Source organism: Rhinolophus sinicus, linkage group LG05 (genome assembly GCF_036562045.2).
Source record: "Rhinolophus sinicus isolate RSC01 linkage group LG05, ASM3656204v1, whole genome shotgun sequence".
Classification (NCBI taxonomy): domain Eukaryota; kingdom Metazoa; phylum Chordata; class Mammalia; order Chiroptera; family Rhinolophidae; genus Rhinolophus; species Rhinolophus sinicus.
The window spans coordinates 135424023-135444095 of NC_133755.1; the positions used below are offsets into that span (position 1 = coordinate 135424023).

General features: G+C 40.1%; 1 protein-coding gene across 2 annotated transcripts in view; it reads right to left on the reverse strand.

Annotated features, from left to right (window-relative positions):
* Positions 1 to 763: 763 nt before the first annotated feature.
* Positions 764 to 20073, reverse strand: part of POPDC1 (popeye domain cAMP effector 1) — a 36339-nt gene continuing 17029 nt past the window's right edge. For both annotated transcript variants that reach the window (XM_019734998.2, XM_019734999.2), the window contains 3 exons: positions 16291 to 16458; positions 15068 to 15209; positions 764 to 1358 (listed from right to left, as the gene is read on the reverse strand). In XM_019734998.2, the coding sequence (XP_019590557.2) occupies positions 1234 to 1358; positions 15068 to 15209; positions 16291 to 16458 (435 nt within the window). In that variant the 3' untranslated portion in view covers positions 764 to 1233. The remainder of the gene's footprint in view (positions 1359 to 15067; positions 15210 to 16290; positions 16459 to 20073) is intronic.

Sequence of the window (20073 nt, forward strand, 5' to 3'; positions counted from 1 at the left end):
GCTGGTTCTAGTGGATGAAACCAAATAAACATCAGTGGGGTCTGATGGAGCATTCTCAGCGTCACAGTCACACTCACCAGATTGACCACTGAGGTAAACAAACTTCCCATTTCCCAGCAGCCATGTACCACCATTCCCCAAACACGATTCTAGAAGAGAAGAGAGAACTGGAAGCAGGCCCTCCCAGCAGTATCTAGGTTGGGTGCCCAAGGCATGGCCTGTAATGAGCTGTCTGTCCCCACAGCTGTGTTCACACTTGCAGCTCTGACACTGGGGATCTGGCACACATTTTAAAGAGACATCTAAGGCTCTGGAGGAACCATCTGAATCTTAAGAATCCTAACCAAAGCATGAAGCTGTCCATGTCAGTCACTCATTCTGTGACACTTGCTTGGCCACCTGACTCTCCTGTCCTCCCTACCCCAAGTAAAGTGTCTCCCACACCAGAATGTGTGGGGCAAGATGGCTCCAAACCACCAGTAAGTTAGTTTAGCTGAAGGCTGACAGCTCAGAATGGCTTCCATCTGTTATCTTTCCTGCTTTAGGTTTCACACCAGTCTATAGATAGCCTAATATAAGGGCAACGTGAGAAAAGTCCGATGAGTTTTGTCCATTATCAAGCTATTTACACAATGCCCAAATCAGTAAGGTGATCTAGTGGAATAATGTGTCTGGCCTCGGAGAAAAACAAACACCAGTCGAATCATGTCGTCCTTTAACATTTTCCATCCAAAAAAAAAAAAAAAATCAATTGAGCAAAGCCTGAGATTCCCTGCTTTTTAATGTTGCCTTAATCACAATTTCAAACTTACATTGTTAAAACTATCAAACGGACAGCGCCACGGCCATGGAAGAGAACAAATGGTCTGTGAGGAAGATTTTCCACAACTTGGAAAAATAAGTGAAAAGGCATTTACATTGACAGAACACTAAGATTTCTTCAAGTTAAAATGATAGTGTATCTAAAAAATACTGTGAAAATATATCTCTCAAAATAGAAACTAGGTTTAGTCAGAAGGCTCAGTAAAACAACTACTTACAAAGGTGACCAATAAAAAGGAGAGCTAAAATAACCTTCCCATTTTTTTGACTCTTCCTCACTTTCCTGCCCTCAGACTGTCCCAGTCTGGATGTATTAAAGCAGAATAATCTAAAAGCAGTGAAAAAGTGCTGGTATTTTTCAGGATCTCTTCAAGACAATTTTCATCTTGGTAACTTGTCTCTTCTCTTTGATCAAGGCAACTGATGGACTTTAAATGTTTTTGGAGACACGAGTTCAAAGACCTCGTCATCACCTTCCACCCCTTCTTCTATTGGTTTCATCTTGGCAGAGGCTCGCTGGTGCGGGGATGACACATCTGTCAAAGACACAGAAAGGAAAACCACTTAATACACATCCTGTCTTGATGCTGGCATGATGTATTGATTATCAACTCCAAATGGAAAATAAAATTCCTTGGGAATCTAGAGTTGGTACCAGATATGCATTTCTCTTAACACTGTATTTTCAGTTGAAATTTTTTTTTTTTTAGGAAGGCACAGCTCACAGTGGCCCATGTGGGGATTGAACCAGCAACCTTGGTGTTATTAGCACCACACTCTAACCAACTGAGCTAACCAGCCATCAGTACTGTATTTTCAAACCAGCGTTTCAATAAAGCAACCAAGTCAAGTGATTCTCAATCATGAGAACAAATGTGGAACAAATTCTACTGCATGTGTTTGTATGATATGAGCTTCTCACACATACACAGTTCCCAGTGTGTTGCCCTAAAGTCTGTTTAGGACTCAGAATGTCCCTAGATTAATATCATACATGGTGCATGGAGACCCTGGAAAGCTGATTTAACTCCTAATTTCCCTAAGTATGGTTCTATTCTAAAACTATAGAACCTAAAAACATCGGTAGCACTTCCTAAATGAACAGTTCTTGTTATCACCTGTCCAGCCACTCCCTGGACTGATATGGGAGATGGAGAGGGGGTAGGGAGCGAGTCCAGGCATGCGGGAGAGGAGCCAGGGGGAGGAAACGCAATCCCGAGTAGCAGCAGGGGCAAGCGCATCCCAGGGCCGTTTGGGATGCCATTTAATCAAAGGAGCCAAGCAATACCTGATTCATTCATTCAGTCCCTCATTCATTCACACATTCACCAAATGCTTATTGAGCATCTACCATATAATGAGCACCACACTTGATGTAGAAAAAATCTTGTGTAAGTAAGAGCAGAACTTATTATAGATAGGTGCATAGACTCCTCAAGATGCCTAATGAGCAGCTTACATGCCATCATAAGCATCAACTCCCCTCCATACAGTCCCCACATTCAATGTCAGGATCCATTTTGTCAGGATCCATCTGCCCCACTCACACCTGTGCCATATTCTTGCTGCTCTAGCAGGGCCGAGTGGCGTTCAGCAAATGCTGAACTCAGGCTGGACGTAAGGTTGATGATGGAAGAACAATGGATGAAATCTGACTCTTCAAATACTTGCTGTACAGCAAAGGAGAGTAGCGGGATCCTATTGAGACACAAGCAATTTTTCCAGCCAGCTGTTAGTCCCTGACGAGCATGAGCAGCAACCCACAGGACGTGCCAGCCCTGAGAGCACGCTGCAGTCGGCAAGGAGGCTGGGGCCAGCAGTGAGCCCTCCGCCCCACGGCAGGCGGTATGACAGTGGTCATGCCCGAGGTTCAGGAAACATTTCTGGGGTTCAGTTCCCTGCTCTGCTTCTTCCTAGCTGTGTGACCTGCACTCCATTACGAAACCCCTCTAGGCCTCAGTTTCCATACCTGTGGAAAAGAGATATCCACAGGCCCGGCCGAATGGGGTAGGTTAAACAAAATAAATCATGTAATGTGCTTAGCAGGGTGCTAGAAAATATCACTAAATGTCATTTATTATTGTGGGGACAGAGCCCCAGAAAGTAGTTTCCAGGCTCTCGGCCTCACATAGAAAGGTGTTGGCTCAGGTAGTAAATGGCCATCAACTGTGATTGGATAGCCATCAGCTGTGGCTAGTTGGCCATCAGCTGTAACCAGTGAGCCATTGGTCACTAATATAACTGCCTTGGCTACGCTAGCAGCAAGTGGGGGCTAGCAAGAAGATGGTGGCTGAGCCGACAAGAGCGGATTGCAGAGAGGAGGATGCCGCCAGCGAGAATATAGTGGTATGACTCCCCTACTTATGGCTCCGTGGGTGTTCCTTTTTGGCCTCACCATATTCTGCGTTCTTATGTGGGGAGCAGGAGCAGAGAACCCGCATGCCTCCCCGCACGACAAATGGCGCAGCGAGCAGGGTCTCCCTGCACGACAATTATTAACTACATAGTCACTGCCCTACATCTGGGGAAATGCCACTACCTACAGCCACATCTTCCAACATAAAAAGGTCATAATTACGCAGGCCTGGACTTTGGTATCACTTACGTGTTTTTTGTACATACACAGAAATTGTTCACCTTCAAACATTTACAGTCAATTAAAATACTGAGTTTCTTGAAAGACAACTGACATAAACAGTAGAAAATAAGCGTGTATTAAAAATGGCCCAAGAACCTAATTCTGTCAAAAAACCCAGCATGGCAGAATCCTCCCAGGCATGTTCTTTTTATCCTTTTTCACAAAGGTGACATCGAACATACCAAACACAACCTCCAGTTCGCATATCTACTCGTGAACACTGTCTCTGTGACCTTGAACAGCTACTTCACTACTCTGTGCCTTGATTTCCCTCTCTGTGAAACAGGAATAATAATACTACCTACTTCATATGGCTGTCAGGAGGACTACATGCATTAATATCTGTAAAGCTCTTACTTAAATCAGTGCGTGGGAATAAACACTTTGAAATGTTTGTAAATCAAGAAAACGAATGTATTAATATGCTCTTTGGAGGGCAAGGGCCTAAACAATTAGAAAATTTGTTAAAATTCATCATTGTCCACAGGGATGGCAAATAAAGGGAATGAGACTAGTGCTTGAATAGAGGATTGTGTTTCTCAGTCTAAACTGCCCTGAGTGTAGCACAACCGTCTTTGTTGTTTTTTCAAACAATAGCCATGGCTCCCATCATAGTACTTCTAGCCCCAAGTTATGATTGAGTCTCATGAAATATTAACTTAGGATGAGTATTTGCAATCAGATAAAACCCTCAGAACAAACAAGATGGTATTTCTAAGAGCATTAAACCAAAGCAATAATGTAGATCATTCAGGCATAATTGTATAACACACATAACAGAAACACGTCCAGTTTATTTTCAGTGGGGAAGTGGGACTAATTGATCTCCAGTGTTTAAGCCCATCTATCAAACCAGGGGTGACATTCTACAGTATCCCAAGGCTTCTACGTACATTGGGGCCAAAATGTTATCTGACCCACTGACTACCTCACTAATCACTGCTTTTTTCAAATGAGAGAGAATGAAGAGAGGACGCAGAACAACTGGAAATGACCTGGTGTAAACTTTCCAAGAACTTTCAGCTTCTCTGTGAAAAAACTTATTCTGTTCTCACTATGTCTGCCTGGGAAAAGAAGAGCTGTGGTAGTTATTATATAACATTAAAAGATAGTAAGGCAAGGGTCATCCACAGTGTGGGGGTGACATCCAGGGGTCATCAGGTTGGGCCTTCTTCCCATCCACTCCAAGCTCTAATAAACTCACTGTTCCCCAAATTCAACCCATCCTTTCCCTCTTCTCCTCTTGCTTTTCTCTCCACCTGGAATGGTCTCTCCACTCACATCCCCACCCACCAAATTCCTGTCCATTCCTCAAGGTGGAGTTCAAACCCCACCTCCTTTCATTTGTAGTCTTCCCTAATTCCTTCTGTGAGGAGACTATATTCTTCTCTAAACAACTACAGCCCTTACACATTCTCACCATATATGGTCCCAAGCACCTGCCTCTCTCCCTTATTGATAAACAAGCATCTGGAGGGTTGTAACTGCAGCCTCTTAGAAGCACCCCACATAAAGCCAAATCCTTCATAATTACTTAGCATATGAAAAAAAAATCACTCCTCTGAAATGCTGCACTGGGCCTTCAGAAAGCTGATTGTGAGGGGGTGGGAAAGACGCACGGCCATAATATTTCATCTCTGACGGGTCAAGCACCCACCCTATTAGTGGAGCATCACCAGCATTCAACGGTAAGCCCTCACTGTGGAAAAGGACTGTTACCACTATTTTGTATCATGTCCCACGGGGACTCACTTTCATATAATTGACTGACTGGACTGTTTACACCAAAGTGTACTGTCCCCTCAAGTAACTGTCAATAAGGTTCGTCAGTAACATCATCTGCTACCAAGTTTTCATCCAATCAGCAAACAGAATCTTCGAGTGATGACAAGGTGCTAGGGGCTGGGTTAAATGTTGGGAAATAAAAAGGAATTGGACGTAGTCTGATTCTTATTTGTCAGGAACTCGACGCACTTTTCAGAGTAATTCATCCTCATCTCATCCGTACTATCATTTCTACTCTATACTCAGAAGCTAGAGCAAAGAGAACCTGAACAACCAGTGAAAGCAAACAGAGTGGGGGAGCTGCTATGGATGAATGCCTTTTCTCACCAGGGAGTGAACTACTTTGAAATATATTCTGGCAGGATAAATCAGGTGGCCGTAACAGCCTGCAAGATTGCATTTTTCTACTGACACTCTTTTTTTTTTTTTTATTCGTTTCAGGTGTACAAAACAATGTAATAGTTAGACATTTATCATTTATATCCCTCACACATTTTATTTCAGGCTTTGTGGCTGGGTTAGAGGCCACAAATCCCCCAGATCTCAGTTCCCACAACAACAGCGCCTGTTGCTCTTTCTGCAGCCCGGCAGATGCACTGAAGGCATCGGAAAGTCGGCCTGACTTGTAACTGCCAGAAGCTACCCAGTGCCAGCAGGCTGCCTGACCCTTCGATAGGAATCCGCCACTTGCAGAGAGTGGCCACACTTTGTACCAACTTCAGTTAGCCCGGGCCTCCTGTCCCACCAAGGGCCAAGTATGATGTGCACCTGGCCCTACCTGGGACTCTGCCGCTGTCATGGCCAGAAGAAAGGCAAGCTTCCCCTCAGGGGAGCGAGGGGCTCCCCTGACCTGAGACCCGTGTTCTCCAATCTCAGCGGGAGACCTGCTGGTGCAGTGGAAAGACTCAGAGGCCATTACTACACTGCTAGAAATCATTATTTTGTCCACTATAAATACAAACCCCATCTGGAGTATGCATACGCACCAAAAAAGAGAGGATACTCTGCTTTAAAGGAACTAATTTACATTTCACAAGTCGAACATTAATAAATTCTTTCTACATGTTTGCCTGGGTTTTCATTATTTTTATGCACTGATCATCATCAGAAATTTGCCCAGAAGGCCCAATATCTTACCCGAAATTGTTAAAACAGTTACGTCAAGAGTTACCGTTGCTTGAGGGATGTTTCAGATTACACCAGGTAGAAAAAACAAACTTCTGTCCAAAAGACTTACAAGTCCCTCCCACAGAGAAGGCACAGCCAGGGGAGCAGAACTTACTAGAGCTGTACCCCACATTCCCAGTGTGTTCAGGTGAGAAAGAGAACTGTAGCACCATGCAGCAATTCCGTGGGTGAGAAAGAAAAACTCAAACTCACAAACATGGGCTTGGGCAACTGTAGAAGACTGAGATTTAGAGGAGCCCAGAACCAAAGAGAAGATACTTCCACTCGGGCCAGAGCACAGCGGGTGACACCACCATGGACACACACGCGATTTGGATCCGGGCAGCAGTCTTTCCTCAACAGACCTGTTCCGACAGCGGCTAGTATCGGATCCTAAGTGATGGGGACAGGGGTTTGCTATTACAATCCACTGCATGTCCTTGAGGGTCGTTTGCAGAGTGTAAACTGGCCATGGGCCTCTGTGAAGGACGGGCTCAGGCCGTCCCACCAGACCCTTTTCTGTCTCCCTAAAGTCCCTAGTGAGGAACCACACGTGCACCAGGGAGCTCTTGTGTAACTGTCAAAATTGCCGTCTTGCGCAGTAAAAAATCAGCTAAGAGAAATCCCCTTTGACAGGATTCGGTCCTTAGTAAGCTTCTTTCCATTTCAGTGTGTTTCTAATTATGAGAGACCAAGAGCCCCTCCTAGCAAGTCAAAGTAAACAGACGTATGTATTGTTCTTACATGACCAGTGAAGGTCACCACAGTCCAGAGAATAAATAAGCGACATCAAGTTTGATCTTCAGATAAATACAGTACTATGACATGAAGTTCAAGTGACTTTTTTCTTTGCTTCAGAAGCACACTTACTAAAAAGGAGCCACGCTTTTGTAAATTATCCAGTATAATGTAAGCGTTCCCCCATCCCTCCTCTTTTTAACTCTGATGACATTTTCTTCATTCCTTTCAAGGTGTTCTTATTCTATTATGTTTAACCATCTGGCCAACAGCTTTAGCAAGTAATTAAAAAACCTTACAGGGGTTTAGAATTTTAATTAGATCATACAACTTTTTGATGAATGGAGATGGGGAAGGATTTAATGGCTTCTTTGCTAGAAAGGATTATCATCTTTTGTCCTGCCTCTGATTATTTATATAAGCTATTTCTAAATTTAAAAAAATTTTTAATTGAGATCATAAGATATTTCTAAACTACAGAAATTGAGTTTGGATTGAAGCTTTCTGAACAATAATGTTGAAGGGTAGGTATGGCCTTTGTACCTAATTTTCCTTAGAGGGACTCAGCACCAGCAGTGACGGACTCAAGCAGAGAAGTGTACAAATTAGGGCAAATGGGGAGGTTGGAGGAAGTTAGTGGCTCCCATGAGGAGGTTTTCTCTGGCCCCAGGAGTCATCCTCAGGCCGATGCCTGACTACTCAGATGGGCACTCAGGGCTTGGAGCTGCATGGCAACAGCCGTGAGCAGCCAAGGAACAGTGCCAGTCCTGTAGCCCCTTCCTGCCCCAAAGAGAAAGCTCCAGAACCTCAGAGATGGTGGACAAATTCAGGAGAACAGAGAAGGCATTTCCAGGATGGCAGACGTGTCACAGACCCAGAGAATGACCAGTCTAGGGTGAGGGAGGAGGATGGGAGAAAGATCTCTGAGAAAAAGGGAATACAGAATTGCTGAACTGAGAGAGTGAAGATATAAGACAAAGAAATGCAAGGATAAGGAAAAAGAAAGGCAACTAGAGATACCCATAAAAACAAAAAGCAATACGAAAAGGCATGAAGCAACCACTCGGTGGTTTTAAGAAGGAACGAAAGAGAATTCACCTAAAGGAATGGATAAGAAGCTAGATGGGGATATAGTGGATGAGATAGCCCCACAAGCAAAGATAAGAATAAAAAAATTTTAGGGAAAAAAGGAGGGTCAAAGCATGAAGTAAATTGGTATGATTTTTATGTTGTGTACAAAAGCAGAATCCGTTTGTACTTGATATTAGGAACAGTCTCCTTTGAATAGAACAGGAGTCATGACATTGGAACCAAAAATAAAGACATGTAGTCACAGCCCATTATTTGTTCTGAATAAAGCATAATAATGTCAACATTGTTTATTTGCTTTAAACTTTGCAAAATAACCCATAGATAAAGCAAGGAAAATCTAACTGCAGTTATTAAAGAGAATGGAATATTTAATACCACTGAACTGCACACTTAAAAATGGTTAAGCTGGTAAATTTTGTTATGTGTATGTTACCACAATAAAAAAATTAAGAAAAAGAAAAGAGGACAGAATATATATGCTATCAAGCTTGGTTATTTAAAAGTTAAAGAAGAGACCCACAATAGTTTGAAGGTAGAAGGGAGAAAGAATAAGAAAGGCTAGTGATGCTACAGTTCTCACCCTAAAAACGCTTCAGAGAGAAAAAGAAAGAGCTTTAGTGTGTTATTTAATGTTACAAAAGTCAACAATAAAAGGATAAAAACTAGTGATATCACCATACTGAGCAGATGGGGAATAGTAAATTAAAAGTGAGCTAAGTTAGTGATAAAGGTTATGTGGCTAAATCAATAAATAACAGCATATTATTTAGCATTTTGGACAAAAATTGTTCCAATGTGATTGCTCCTCGGGAGTAGTTCGGAGGGGGTCAGTTCTTTTCATTGAAAGACTTTTTTTTTTTACTGTTTGATATCTATGTATATATATTTAATTGATAATTTTTCAACTTTTTGATTAAAAGATTACACATGTATAACTATCAAATCCCTCTACAGGCATTTTACAGATGAGAAAATGATGTGGGAGGATAGAGGCCATCTAATGGATTGGTGGAGGGAAGGGGTCCTAGAGACAGAGAGCACAGCCCCTATTGCCCTACTGGCTGTGGGACCAAAAGCCCAGAGGAGATAAATGTCATAGTCCTCAACCCCAAAAGGGGAAAATGCAGCATGTACCTCACTGGGTGTTTGTGAAGATTAAATGAGGACACGTATGAAGTGGTCAGGATGTATCTCCTGCTCCAGCAGTGGTTGAATATCCCCAAACAAGTTTATACCCACATATGGATATGGATATTTGTAAGGAAAAAAACAAAGCAAGAACTTAGAACCAATTCAACACTTCTTTGTTTTAGGGCCAGCCGAGTGGCCTTGACCTGGTTATTTAACCTCCCCAAGCTGTACTCTACTCATTTACAAAGTGGGGGGTACTGCTTTCCACTGGCCACCTTGGTGGGTCTGAGAATTGTTTGTGGGCTCCTCTTCTTCTGTATTCCTGCAGCCTGATCACATCTCCTTTTCTCTACCTCTCTGTATAGTTCATGGAAAGCTTGTAATTTATCAGTCTACAATTGTTCACAAGGGGAATGAAATACAAATTGAGTTGAACAGATTATTTTATGAAACCAACCTTGAAACTAAGAATGCTGTATTGGTTTTTTGTATCTTTCCAGGAAAATAAATAGGTAAGAGAGCTGAGAGAAGCTCATTATGTCAGATACGTTGCCAGTGTTTGCAGACAAGAATACTAACTGGATGCAACCTAACTTGACTTAAAACATATTTGTGCAAGTAGGTCATATACAATTAGTAGACTGTCCAGAGAACCATCTTGACATTAATAACAAAAAAATACTTGAAAAGGTATTTTTTTTGTCAGTAAGAAATCTCTCTCTAAATATTTCATAGTGTCTTTTTAAAATCATAGATTTTAATTATAATTTTTGAAAAAAAACAGATGGTTTATACTAACAAAATCTTTTAAAGATGAGTTCCAACTGACTCAGGATTTAAGAAACAAACAAATAAACCAAACAATAGGTTATTTAACCCCAATTAACTAACAGTTCTGCACCTTTAAAGGAAACATAATCTGTCCTGTTGTTGCCATGACAATGCCTGTGTTCAGTATCACTTATCAGTGATGGAACTGCCAAGTACAATCAATCTGTGTGTGTGTGTGTGTGTGTGTGTGTGTGTGTGTGTTTATACATTGCATGTAATGAGCTAAACCTCACACAGAAGAGAAGAGACAGTAAGATGACCAGGTACCCTGATAAGCACCTTGGTCCAGGAGCAGAGAGAAGAAAGCTTATATCCATATGAGAGCATTAAATCCTTCTCTCATGTTCTGAATACCTTGTCCCTTCTGGTCCTCCTGTCACACAATCACACTTCCAACCATGAAACTCAAGTAAATGAAGCAAGCAAAAAGAGTTAAATTAATTGGGTTAGGAGCTACTGAATCAACAGATAGGAACTATTTTTTTCCTCAGGCTATCTTGTTACTTCACTTTCTTCCCTTTAAAAGATAATTTAATGTGGAATACAGAATCTGTGGAGTAAAGAGTAGTGGTCTTGCTCTGGATTTAGCATCATGTGACGTGTAACAACAGAGCACAACATAAGAAATGGAATCAGTAGAAATTTCATTGAAATAGTTCACTTAAAGTTTCCCTTCACCTTTTCCTGAACTGCATTTCTGTTTAACTGAACATATACTATGTACGCTATGAAATATGTTTGTAGCCCTATATCCCATACTGGTCAAGATCTTTAAAATAGTGCCTTCACCAGAATCTATGCAAGCTCCTAGGTCTACCTACTAGTGGACAGGACATACAAGAAACATCTTCACTACCCCAGGAGGATGCAATCAACAAAATTCCAGAATGTATGGAATTCTACAGCCTCGCTACTCAGAAGTGTAGTGCTTGGGCCGGCCACATTGGCAGCACCTGGATATCTGTCAAACAGCTGGACTCCCAGTCCCAACCCCAGTCTGCATCAGAATCTTTAGTAAGATCTCCAACTGACTCCTATGCACATTTCTGAGTAAGAATAAGTGTTCCACAGGACAAACAAAAAAGCCCAAAACAAAACAAAAATGCAGAAACACACACAGAGAGACAGAGAGAGAGGAAAGGGGAGCCCAAAGATTAAAAGAGACTTTAGAGGTGTATCAACAAAACGCAGTGGCTACATGCTGATACTGATTTGAAGAATAATTACGAGAAGTACTCACATGCAATTTATTGTTTAAATCTACTTCGGTATTTGAGTTAATGACTAATGTAAATGTCGTTTAATTAAGAAAATATATAAAATAAATTTAATTGTTAGAGAGTAGCATTGCTCGTAATTTTGGAAATACACACAAGGCAAAGTGAAAGCTAACCAAAAGCTAAATGACTGGAGAGTATTATTGGATAATTTTAAATGTTCTTATGTAGAACTCTTGTACAAAGAATAAGGCAAAAATTTTCACTGAAATGGAAATTAACCAGTCTACGAACACCTGTTTGCAGCACTACTTGGTCATAATGACAGATTAGGGGATGGTAGGCTTCTCCAACAAAGTAGGACTGAAGGGAAAGAAGTGACTTTGGGCGAGCCACTGCCTCCTCACTGAGCGCAGGCGGACACAACTGCAAAGGCGTCAGAATCACATTCAAATGCAACAATGGGTGTGAAAGTGACCTGTAAACTATCAAACACTAGTCAAATGTTATACGCATTTTTTTTCTTTTCTTTTTAAGACATAGAGATGATATGGTCTAACAGCATGGGCTTTGGAATCAGATAGGATACCTAGGTTTGTATTCCAGCACCTCCCCCTGTGGAACTGGAACAAGTGAATAAGCATCTCATATTCCCAATGTCCTCATCTGTAAAATGCAATGTTATTCACTGGGATCGACTGTGTTATTGTCAAAGTACCTGCTTTCCCTCCCTCATCAGGACCCTTCCTGCGCGGACCCTGCAGGATTAAAGATCCATTCACTAATGGCGGTTCTGGCAAAGTGACTTCTCTGGTGCAGGGAACATGAGTGGAAGTGGCAAGGGCCACTTCCAAGCAGGGGCTTAAGAGCCATTGGATGATTCTGCCACTACTGTCTTCCCTCTGCCAGGACAGGCAGTGACCCAAACAGTAGTTGCTCCTTTGGCATTCCAGAGTGAGTTAGACACCAGCCTGGAGCGGGACCCAGTGTGCACATGAGTGAGAAAGCAGCCTGTTCATCACAGACAGAGATTGGGGTGGGGAGGCGTCTGCTAATGCCGCCTCATCTAGCAAAAGCTAATATACCTCCCCCTGTGCAGAATTATAGTGAATATTACATGTGATTATGTATAGAGAGTGCCTGAAAAAAATAATAGCTGCTACTGTCAATTAATGTTTGTTCCTTGTTCATCGTTAGCATTCACAAAGCTGATGCCACCACTGAGAGCAGCTGCCAGGCTGTCCCATGTGCACATCAGAAACCTGGAATAATCAGCGCTTAGTCACTAGTTTTAGGGACCTACCATTTACTAAGATCTACTACATGCTCAACATGTGATAAATTGTGTTATGTCAGCCTAACAGTTCTAAGAGGTTGGTTTTGTATTCTCTGTTTTACAAGAAATGTAATTTGTAATATGGAGAAGTAGATGACACATTGATGGGTCTGACAGAAGAAAAATAAAAACAGCCTTCAGTAGTTCTGAGCTAAAACCTAAGTAAAAGAAATAAGAACTAACCAGTTTTTAATGAATTACATGCTACAGTGAATTAAATAATTCATAATCAGTGTCAGTGTTGTGCTTACATCCTAACGTCTTTCATTAAACTGCAGGAGTGAAGCTGAGAGACGCAGAATGAGGACTCGTCAGAGGGAGGCAAGACTGTGGATTTGTCGTTCAATCCATACACACACACACACACACACACACACACACACACACTCAAAAATATGCATACATATGTAGCTAGATGCATTGGTATCATCAATATGCAAGATCTTGCAAAATAAACCTGAGGCTAAATAATTAAACAACTTAAGCAGGTTGTTTTTAGTAGAGCAAAGTACAACTAGACAACAGAACAAGAGGACTAGAAGTTAAAATGTGAGCCTGCACTCAAAGGCAGCACACTTCTTTACAAACACTGAAGTTTGAATTATCCATGCAGGGAATGGCTGTTTGGATAAAACTCATGATTTACTATAACGAAGAGGGAAGGAAACAGGCCAGGAGTTATGACCAGATTTAGGCCTGTGCTGACATAGGACAGATTAGAAAGGTCATGGACTTACTCCAAGTCACCCATCTAATGAGTATTAGAGCAAGAACCCAGGTCTGGATGCATAACATGTGTGGTCAATCCACTGGACACCTGGAAATACAGGTTTCCAGAGGCAAGTACCGTACAAACATTCATCTTGAAAACACGTTTTAATTCTATTTAAACAACATACTCTACATAAACTTTTTTCCCCCTAAAATGGTTTTTACCCCCAAAATATTTAGATTATATAATAAAATGCTACAGAAAAACAAAACTGATTTTAAGACAACAAATGCTCATAAATGCTCATTATATACTGCTTGTTCTCGGTGCTTCCTAAGCAAGAGTGTAGAACTAAGGGGGAAAAGTAAGAACTACAAAAATAAGCTATTCTGTAGGAAAAATAATTCACACAATATTAAACTGCAATTCCCTTTCTGCTGACTTTCTCAATATATGCATGCAATTAAGATGGGTCCAGCTGAAAATGCTTATTGACCACCAAACTGTTTTAACAAGGCAGGGAAACATTTGATATGCTAGTAGATTGCATAGTTTGGTCAACCTCAGTTACTTTCAAAAAGTTACTTGGGAATAAAATACAACCATTTCCAATTTCTCAATTGTATTGCTTCTGAAATCTTCTTTAGGTCCACAGAGCATTTCTATGCCTAGACTATGCTTTGGAAGCTTATACCAAATACATGGTCTTGTCAAGTCCAGGCTCTCCTGACCATGCAATACTTCAAATCCTTAATCCAATTTATCTAAAGCATCCAAAGTTGCAAGATCATTTACATAAACCTTTAGGATTGTTGAATGTGTATCTGTATTTACTTAAAAGTTACTCTGGATTAACATACAATTGGAAATATTAATAGTTTTCAGTCTATGCAATGGGAGAATTTATCTTTTCACTATTTTACATGAATTTGTTCAAAGTTCTTATACTATCATTCTTGGAATAATTATTAAAATAATTTTAAGCAATTAACTCTTGAAATAATTTAGTTTCTCTCATTTTACTTATTAATCATCAATATCTGTGTCATCATTGCTGCTTAAAATGTTTTACAACAATCTAAACTACGGAAGGATCTTGGAAAATTTGACTCTTGATGGATGTGTGAATGAGGTAACTCACAGGGGTGTTGAGTGGCCTACTCTAGGAATATTCCATTATTAGATCACCTGTTAACTCCTGGTGCTCACACTTAGATAACCAGGCCAGCAGTAAAACATCCAGCAGTTGCTTGCCACCATTTTTGACACACTACTGGGTCTAGACTTTCCCTAGAACTAAAATCTTGAAAACAACAAAGCTGAATATCCAGTAAACCATGAGAATCTCTTTCACACTATTCCAGTGAACCAGTATTTAAGAAAAGTGTATGGCAAAACAATTTCTGAAATAGAAATAAAAGTTCTACAGTTGCATTTTAGTTGGTGCGCAACATAGAAAAATTGATTATTTCTATTGATACCTTTAGTTTATCAAATAGTTACTTGCAAAATTATTTTTCTGATCCAACTTGTCATTTGTCTATTTCCAATGCCATCCATCAGAATCCCAAAGTATTATCAGTTTAGGGATAACTTACGAAGAGAGGACACGCTGGAGGTGCCCCGAAGAAACTGGTGTAAGCCGTCTTCGCTGTCACTGGAGCTGGCTATACTATTCCTCATTTCCAGCATGGAGATCTGCGTGCAAAGGCTGAGCTGGTGTTCCAACTTTTTGGTCTTCTGCAAAGCAAAGTTGTAAGATTTCTGACATCTATGGGACTTAGAGCATATATTCCCTGTCAGCAGCATTTACTTTTCCTTGAAATAAGACTACCTGGTACATAGTAACCTAGTAAATACCTCATACATGTTAGCTATAATTTTTATTATATTACTACAAATACATTATAATAAATTCAATATACTCAATTGCCTATTTATTAACCTGAAAAATAATAAGCACCAATCTGATTTGATAAACAGCCTAGATAAAATGACCCTAAGAGAGCATAATCCCATACTCACAGTCCCTGGAGAACAGTACTTATCACAGAAACAATGTTTCCCACATTCTCTTCTGTGATTATTTTAGTTTCCTTCTAAACAAACATGAGGAAATGAAGATCAAATTGCAAATTGTTGAAGACCTATACAACTCTGAAATTCCTAACTGAATTGCCACAGGCTTCCATCCATACCTTTCTTACCACTTACGGGCTTTCTGGGAGGGAGCCTGACAGGAGGGTGTGCAAGACAGGAAGACACCAGGGTTAAAATGCCAGCTTCCTGCTCCCTGAGGTTTGTCAGCCTTTCTCAGCCTGCAACCCACCCCCACCCGCACCCCCACCGCCCAGGCTTCCCCGGCCGGCTGCACTCCCCACTCCCCCCTACTCACTTACCAACTCCCTTAGGTCACTTAGCAGACTCTCCATGAGGAGGATAGCACCTCATCACCACAAATGGGGATCCTGACATTTAGAGACACCTCTAGGTGACGGCAAATATGATAATTACAAAATACTTCCTTGCTCTTGAGAAATGGTTCCCTGAAGGTTCTCTGAATTACAGCATCCCCACTTAACATATAACTAGTCAATGAAAATTCAGAAAAATATACAGAGGGTGCCAAAAAATGTGTACACATTTTATGAAAGGAAAGAAACTATTAAAATTGTAATACTTAGTATATATGGATAACAAAAGACGAACACAAGTCCGGTGTATACATTTTTTTGGCACCCCCGGTATATTGCATAAAGTGAGGTATCCCTCACTATACATATTTATTTAACAAAATAAACACACTCAGAAAAACACTTACTTTATCATTTAAGGTGGGGTCATTCAATGAGTAGAGCTTATTTGTAATGTCTTTTCCTATAAGATACCTAAATATTTCATATAGAAAAGGTTCTGATTCCAGAAAGTAAGTTAATCTTTCTCTTGACCAGCATAAAAATCTGCAGTTATCGTCTGCAATAATGGTGACCTGCCAAAGAACATAGAAAGAAAAAAGTACATCTATGTATATGAATTATAATGATAGTAATTTGGGGGGAGGGAAGAATAGAATAACTTAGTGGGTATTATTATAGCAATGATTTGTCATATTAGTTAAATTAAAATAAGATCCATATACGCAAGCTTCTGTAACTACATATTAGATTATTTTTAAAACCAAGCATTAGGCTGGTGTTCCAATTGGACATACAATTCATGGCTCAATATTTCTTTACACCCCGAAGATTACAACAGAGGTTTAAGAATACAGTTTCAAGCAAAAGACCTAAGGTAAGATTTGTGAGGCGAAGTAATAATACCTGAAAGACCTTCTGCCAGTTGACTCTGCAAACACACAGTAGAGAATGAAAAAACTGAGTCGTGAACTGGTTTTAGGAACAAGGCTGTTACTAATAAGTATGGCTAGTGAGGGTCCTTCTGTCATGTGTATTTCTTGAGTGTGACCTTTCAAGGCTAGCTCCAAACTGGAGCTAGCTCAGAACTGGGAAACCATACCCTTTTCTTAAGTTAGCTCAGAACTGGGAAACCATACCCTTTTCTTAAGTATTGTTACATAGGAAAATGGGAAAGCACTGTAATTGCACTACACAGAGCTCAAATATTCCTTAAATGAATCCTTTCTCCAGAGTGAGGGACCATGCCCTCATGGCTCAGTGTCAAGAAGCCCTTCCTCCCACACAAACCCTCCATCTATCAGTACTTCTCTGAACTTCACGTGGCACTCTCATCACTGGATCCGGACATATCTGTCTCTCCTGAGCACTGAACAGGAGGGACTATGCATCTTGACATCTGAATGTCTGTCTTCCAACACCGAGTGGTCTCAAGGCACATTTATTGTATGAAGTAATTGACAAATGAACACAAATACCATTGAAGGCAAAAACCATTTTATATCTCAACATTAAACCCATTGCCTATCCAGGTAGGAGATGAATAAAAGTTTGTGAAATTGACATGAAGTCCTATCTCTGTCTCACAGCAAATATTTTCAAAGGAGCTCTTTCCCCTTTGTTAGTCACAAAATTAAATGCATTTTAAATGAAAAGGAGGTATTTATGTCTACTACGAGAGACATAACAAATCAAAACCCAGCTTCTCTCCGATGTCAATAGCTGAAATCTGACCTTCAGCAAATTAGAGAGTTTGTCTACTTTAAAAAGTGGGTCAATGTTTCTAGAAAAAAAAGTTTGCCATTATTTATTACATTAAAAGTAGGAATCTCCAAAACCAAACACATTTGGATTTAAGAAATCTATCAGTAGCTCTATGACCCCATAAAGCACTAAATTCCAATCATTCTTTCAACATATATTTTTATGCAGGTACTTAATGCCAGATACTGTTCAAGGCACCGAGGTTACGATGGTGAACAAGAAAGACAATATCCTTGTCCTGTGAAGCTTACATTCCAGTGGAGCAGGCAGATAATAAAGAGATATGATACCCTCAGGTGGAAATAAGTATTTTTGACAAATACAGAACAGGGGAAAGTGGTAGAGAATGACTAGGAAATGACAGTCACACATAATGCCACTCATTTTATATATATGTATGATACTTTTAAATATTCAAGGTGTTTTTATATCTGTCACATAAATGGATCCTCAAAGTTGCCCTAAGATAAGACAGATAATATTCTTCCCTGTCATTTAAATGCCAAATGAGAAGCACTAAAAACTTATTTACAAACACATGTTAATTAGTGGTGGAGTGAGCACTTCTGATTTCCAGCTCAGACACCAGGCCAAACCCTACCCAACATGTCCAATATTCTTCAAGATGATCCTATGGAAAGTAATCTGGACAAGTGACCACAAGTTGGCTCACAGTCCATCAAGAGTCCCTCATACAAAGAACAGCTGGACACATGTCATGAAGCCTACATCCTAGTGAAGGAAGCCAATAATGAGTAAAAACGTATGACAAAAGACAGATAAGATTTATAGAAGTGTAAAACCAAGTCACTCCTAAAGAGTTCTCAGAAACAGTAAGAGATGGGTGAGTAAATGCAAGGCCACTGAATAATATTCTATAGGACTGATTAGAGAAAGGTGAGCACTGAGTAGTCACAGTGGCCCAGCCATGCACCCAAGTGCTTGAAAAAAGGGTTTGGAGAGTTGAGAGCCCTTCATTTTGCAAAGGTGTCATCCATAACTTTGGAAAATATAATTCAATGTATGGGGGGCAGGGAATTAAAATAGGAGTTGGCAATCATCCAGACGAGAAGAAATTATTTCTAGGTGATAGAAAAGGCATTTAACTTCTTTTCAACCATTTTAATAACCTCATTTCCACTGAGGCAATGATTACTTTTAATATGCTCCTACAGTTTGTTTAACAAAGCCATTGCTTATTGATGATTGAAGAATACTTCAAACATGTTTAAATTATTATTACATTTAAACTTAAAAATAGTATTCAAACAATAAGCTTTACCTGCAGTATACCTGCAGCTATACCTGCAGTATAGCTTATAACTTACAAGTCCATAAGAGCAGGCATTTAGTCAGAAGTGGGTAATTACATAGCATATTGGCTGAGGTCATTTTACTTGATAGCTAATGTTTCATTTCTGCCAAATAGTTTTATTTAATGATTTCCTGTCACAACAGTCAAGTAAAACATATTTTTAATGAGGAATATTTAAAACTTCTGTAAAGTAAATTTACATCTTGAGTTATCAGAGTACCTCAGCAGTGCCATGCTTGAGTTCTTGTGAAGAATTTTACTGAAGAAATAAAAGCAAACAGGGCAGTGGACACATAAAGTAATTTCTTTCAGGCAAAGTTAGACTAAGCATTAGCTGTGATTACCTCAAGGTACTGGGTCAGTCCCTCACTTTAGATTCCAAACCAATTCCACACCCTCAAGAACTAGGGTGTCTGAGGGAACCGTAGAACCAGAAACAGCAGTCTGACAGTATGACTGGCTGACCGCCCTCAGGGAACAATTTATTATTTTCTTCATGTATTGTACAACATTTCATACACCAGGAACATGGAAATGTCCCTAAAGTGATCTATTCAAATAATTCTTATTGAGTTCACATAAGCATTTAAAATAAAGCAGAGTCAAAACTGGCAGATTAAATTGCTTCGCAGCTTTACCGAAAGATTTACGTAATATTAGGATAAACTTTTATTTAAATACCAGTTAAAACTTAGTCTTCATTTATTTCACAAGAGCTTGGACATCTGCCTCTGAGACATTCTTGTTCCCTTAAAGTCATTAAGCTTTGATTTTTGGGCTTCACAGTACAGGACATACTTTTGACTATGGGAAGGCAACAGCAGGAGAGAGATACAGAAGAAAAACATGTAAATGGCAAAGAAGAAGAAGCCAAACACAAAAGATGACTCCTATCTTTTGAGTTTTTTAAAAAAGATTTTTATTAAAATATAGCTAACATACAACATTATATTAGTTTCCGGTATATACCATAGTTATTCAAGATTTATGTACCTAAAGAAGTGATCGCTGTAAATCCAGCAACCATGTGACACGGCACCACGCTATCACAGTATTATTGACTATATTCCCTATGCTGTACGTTACATCCCCATGACGTATTTGTTTTATA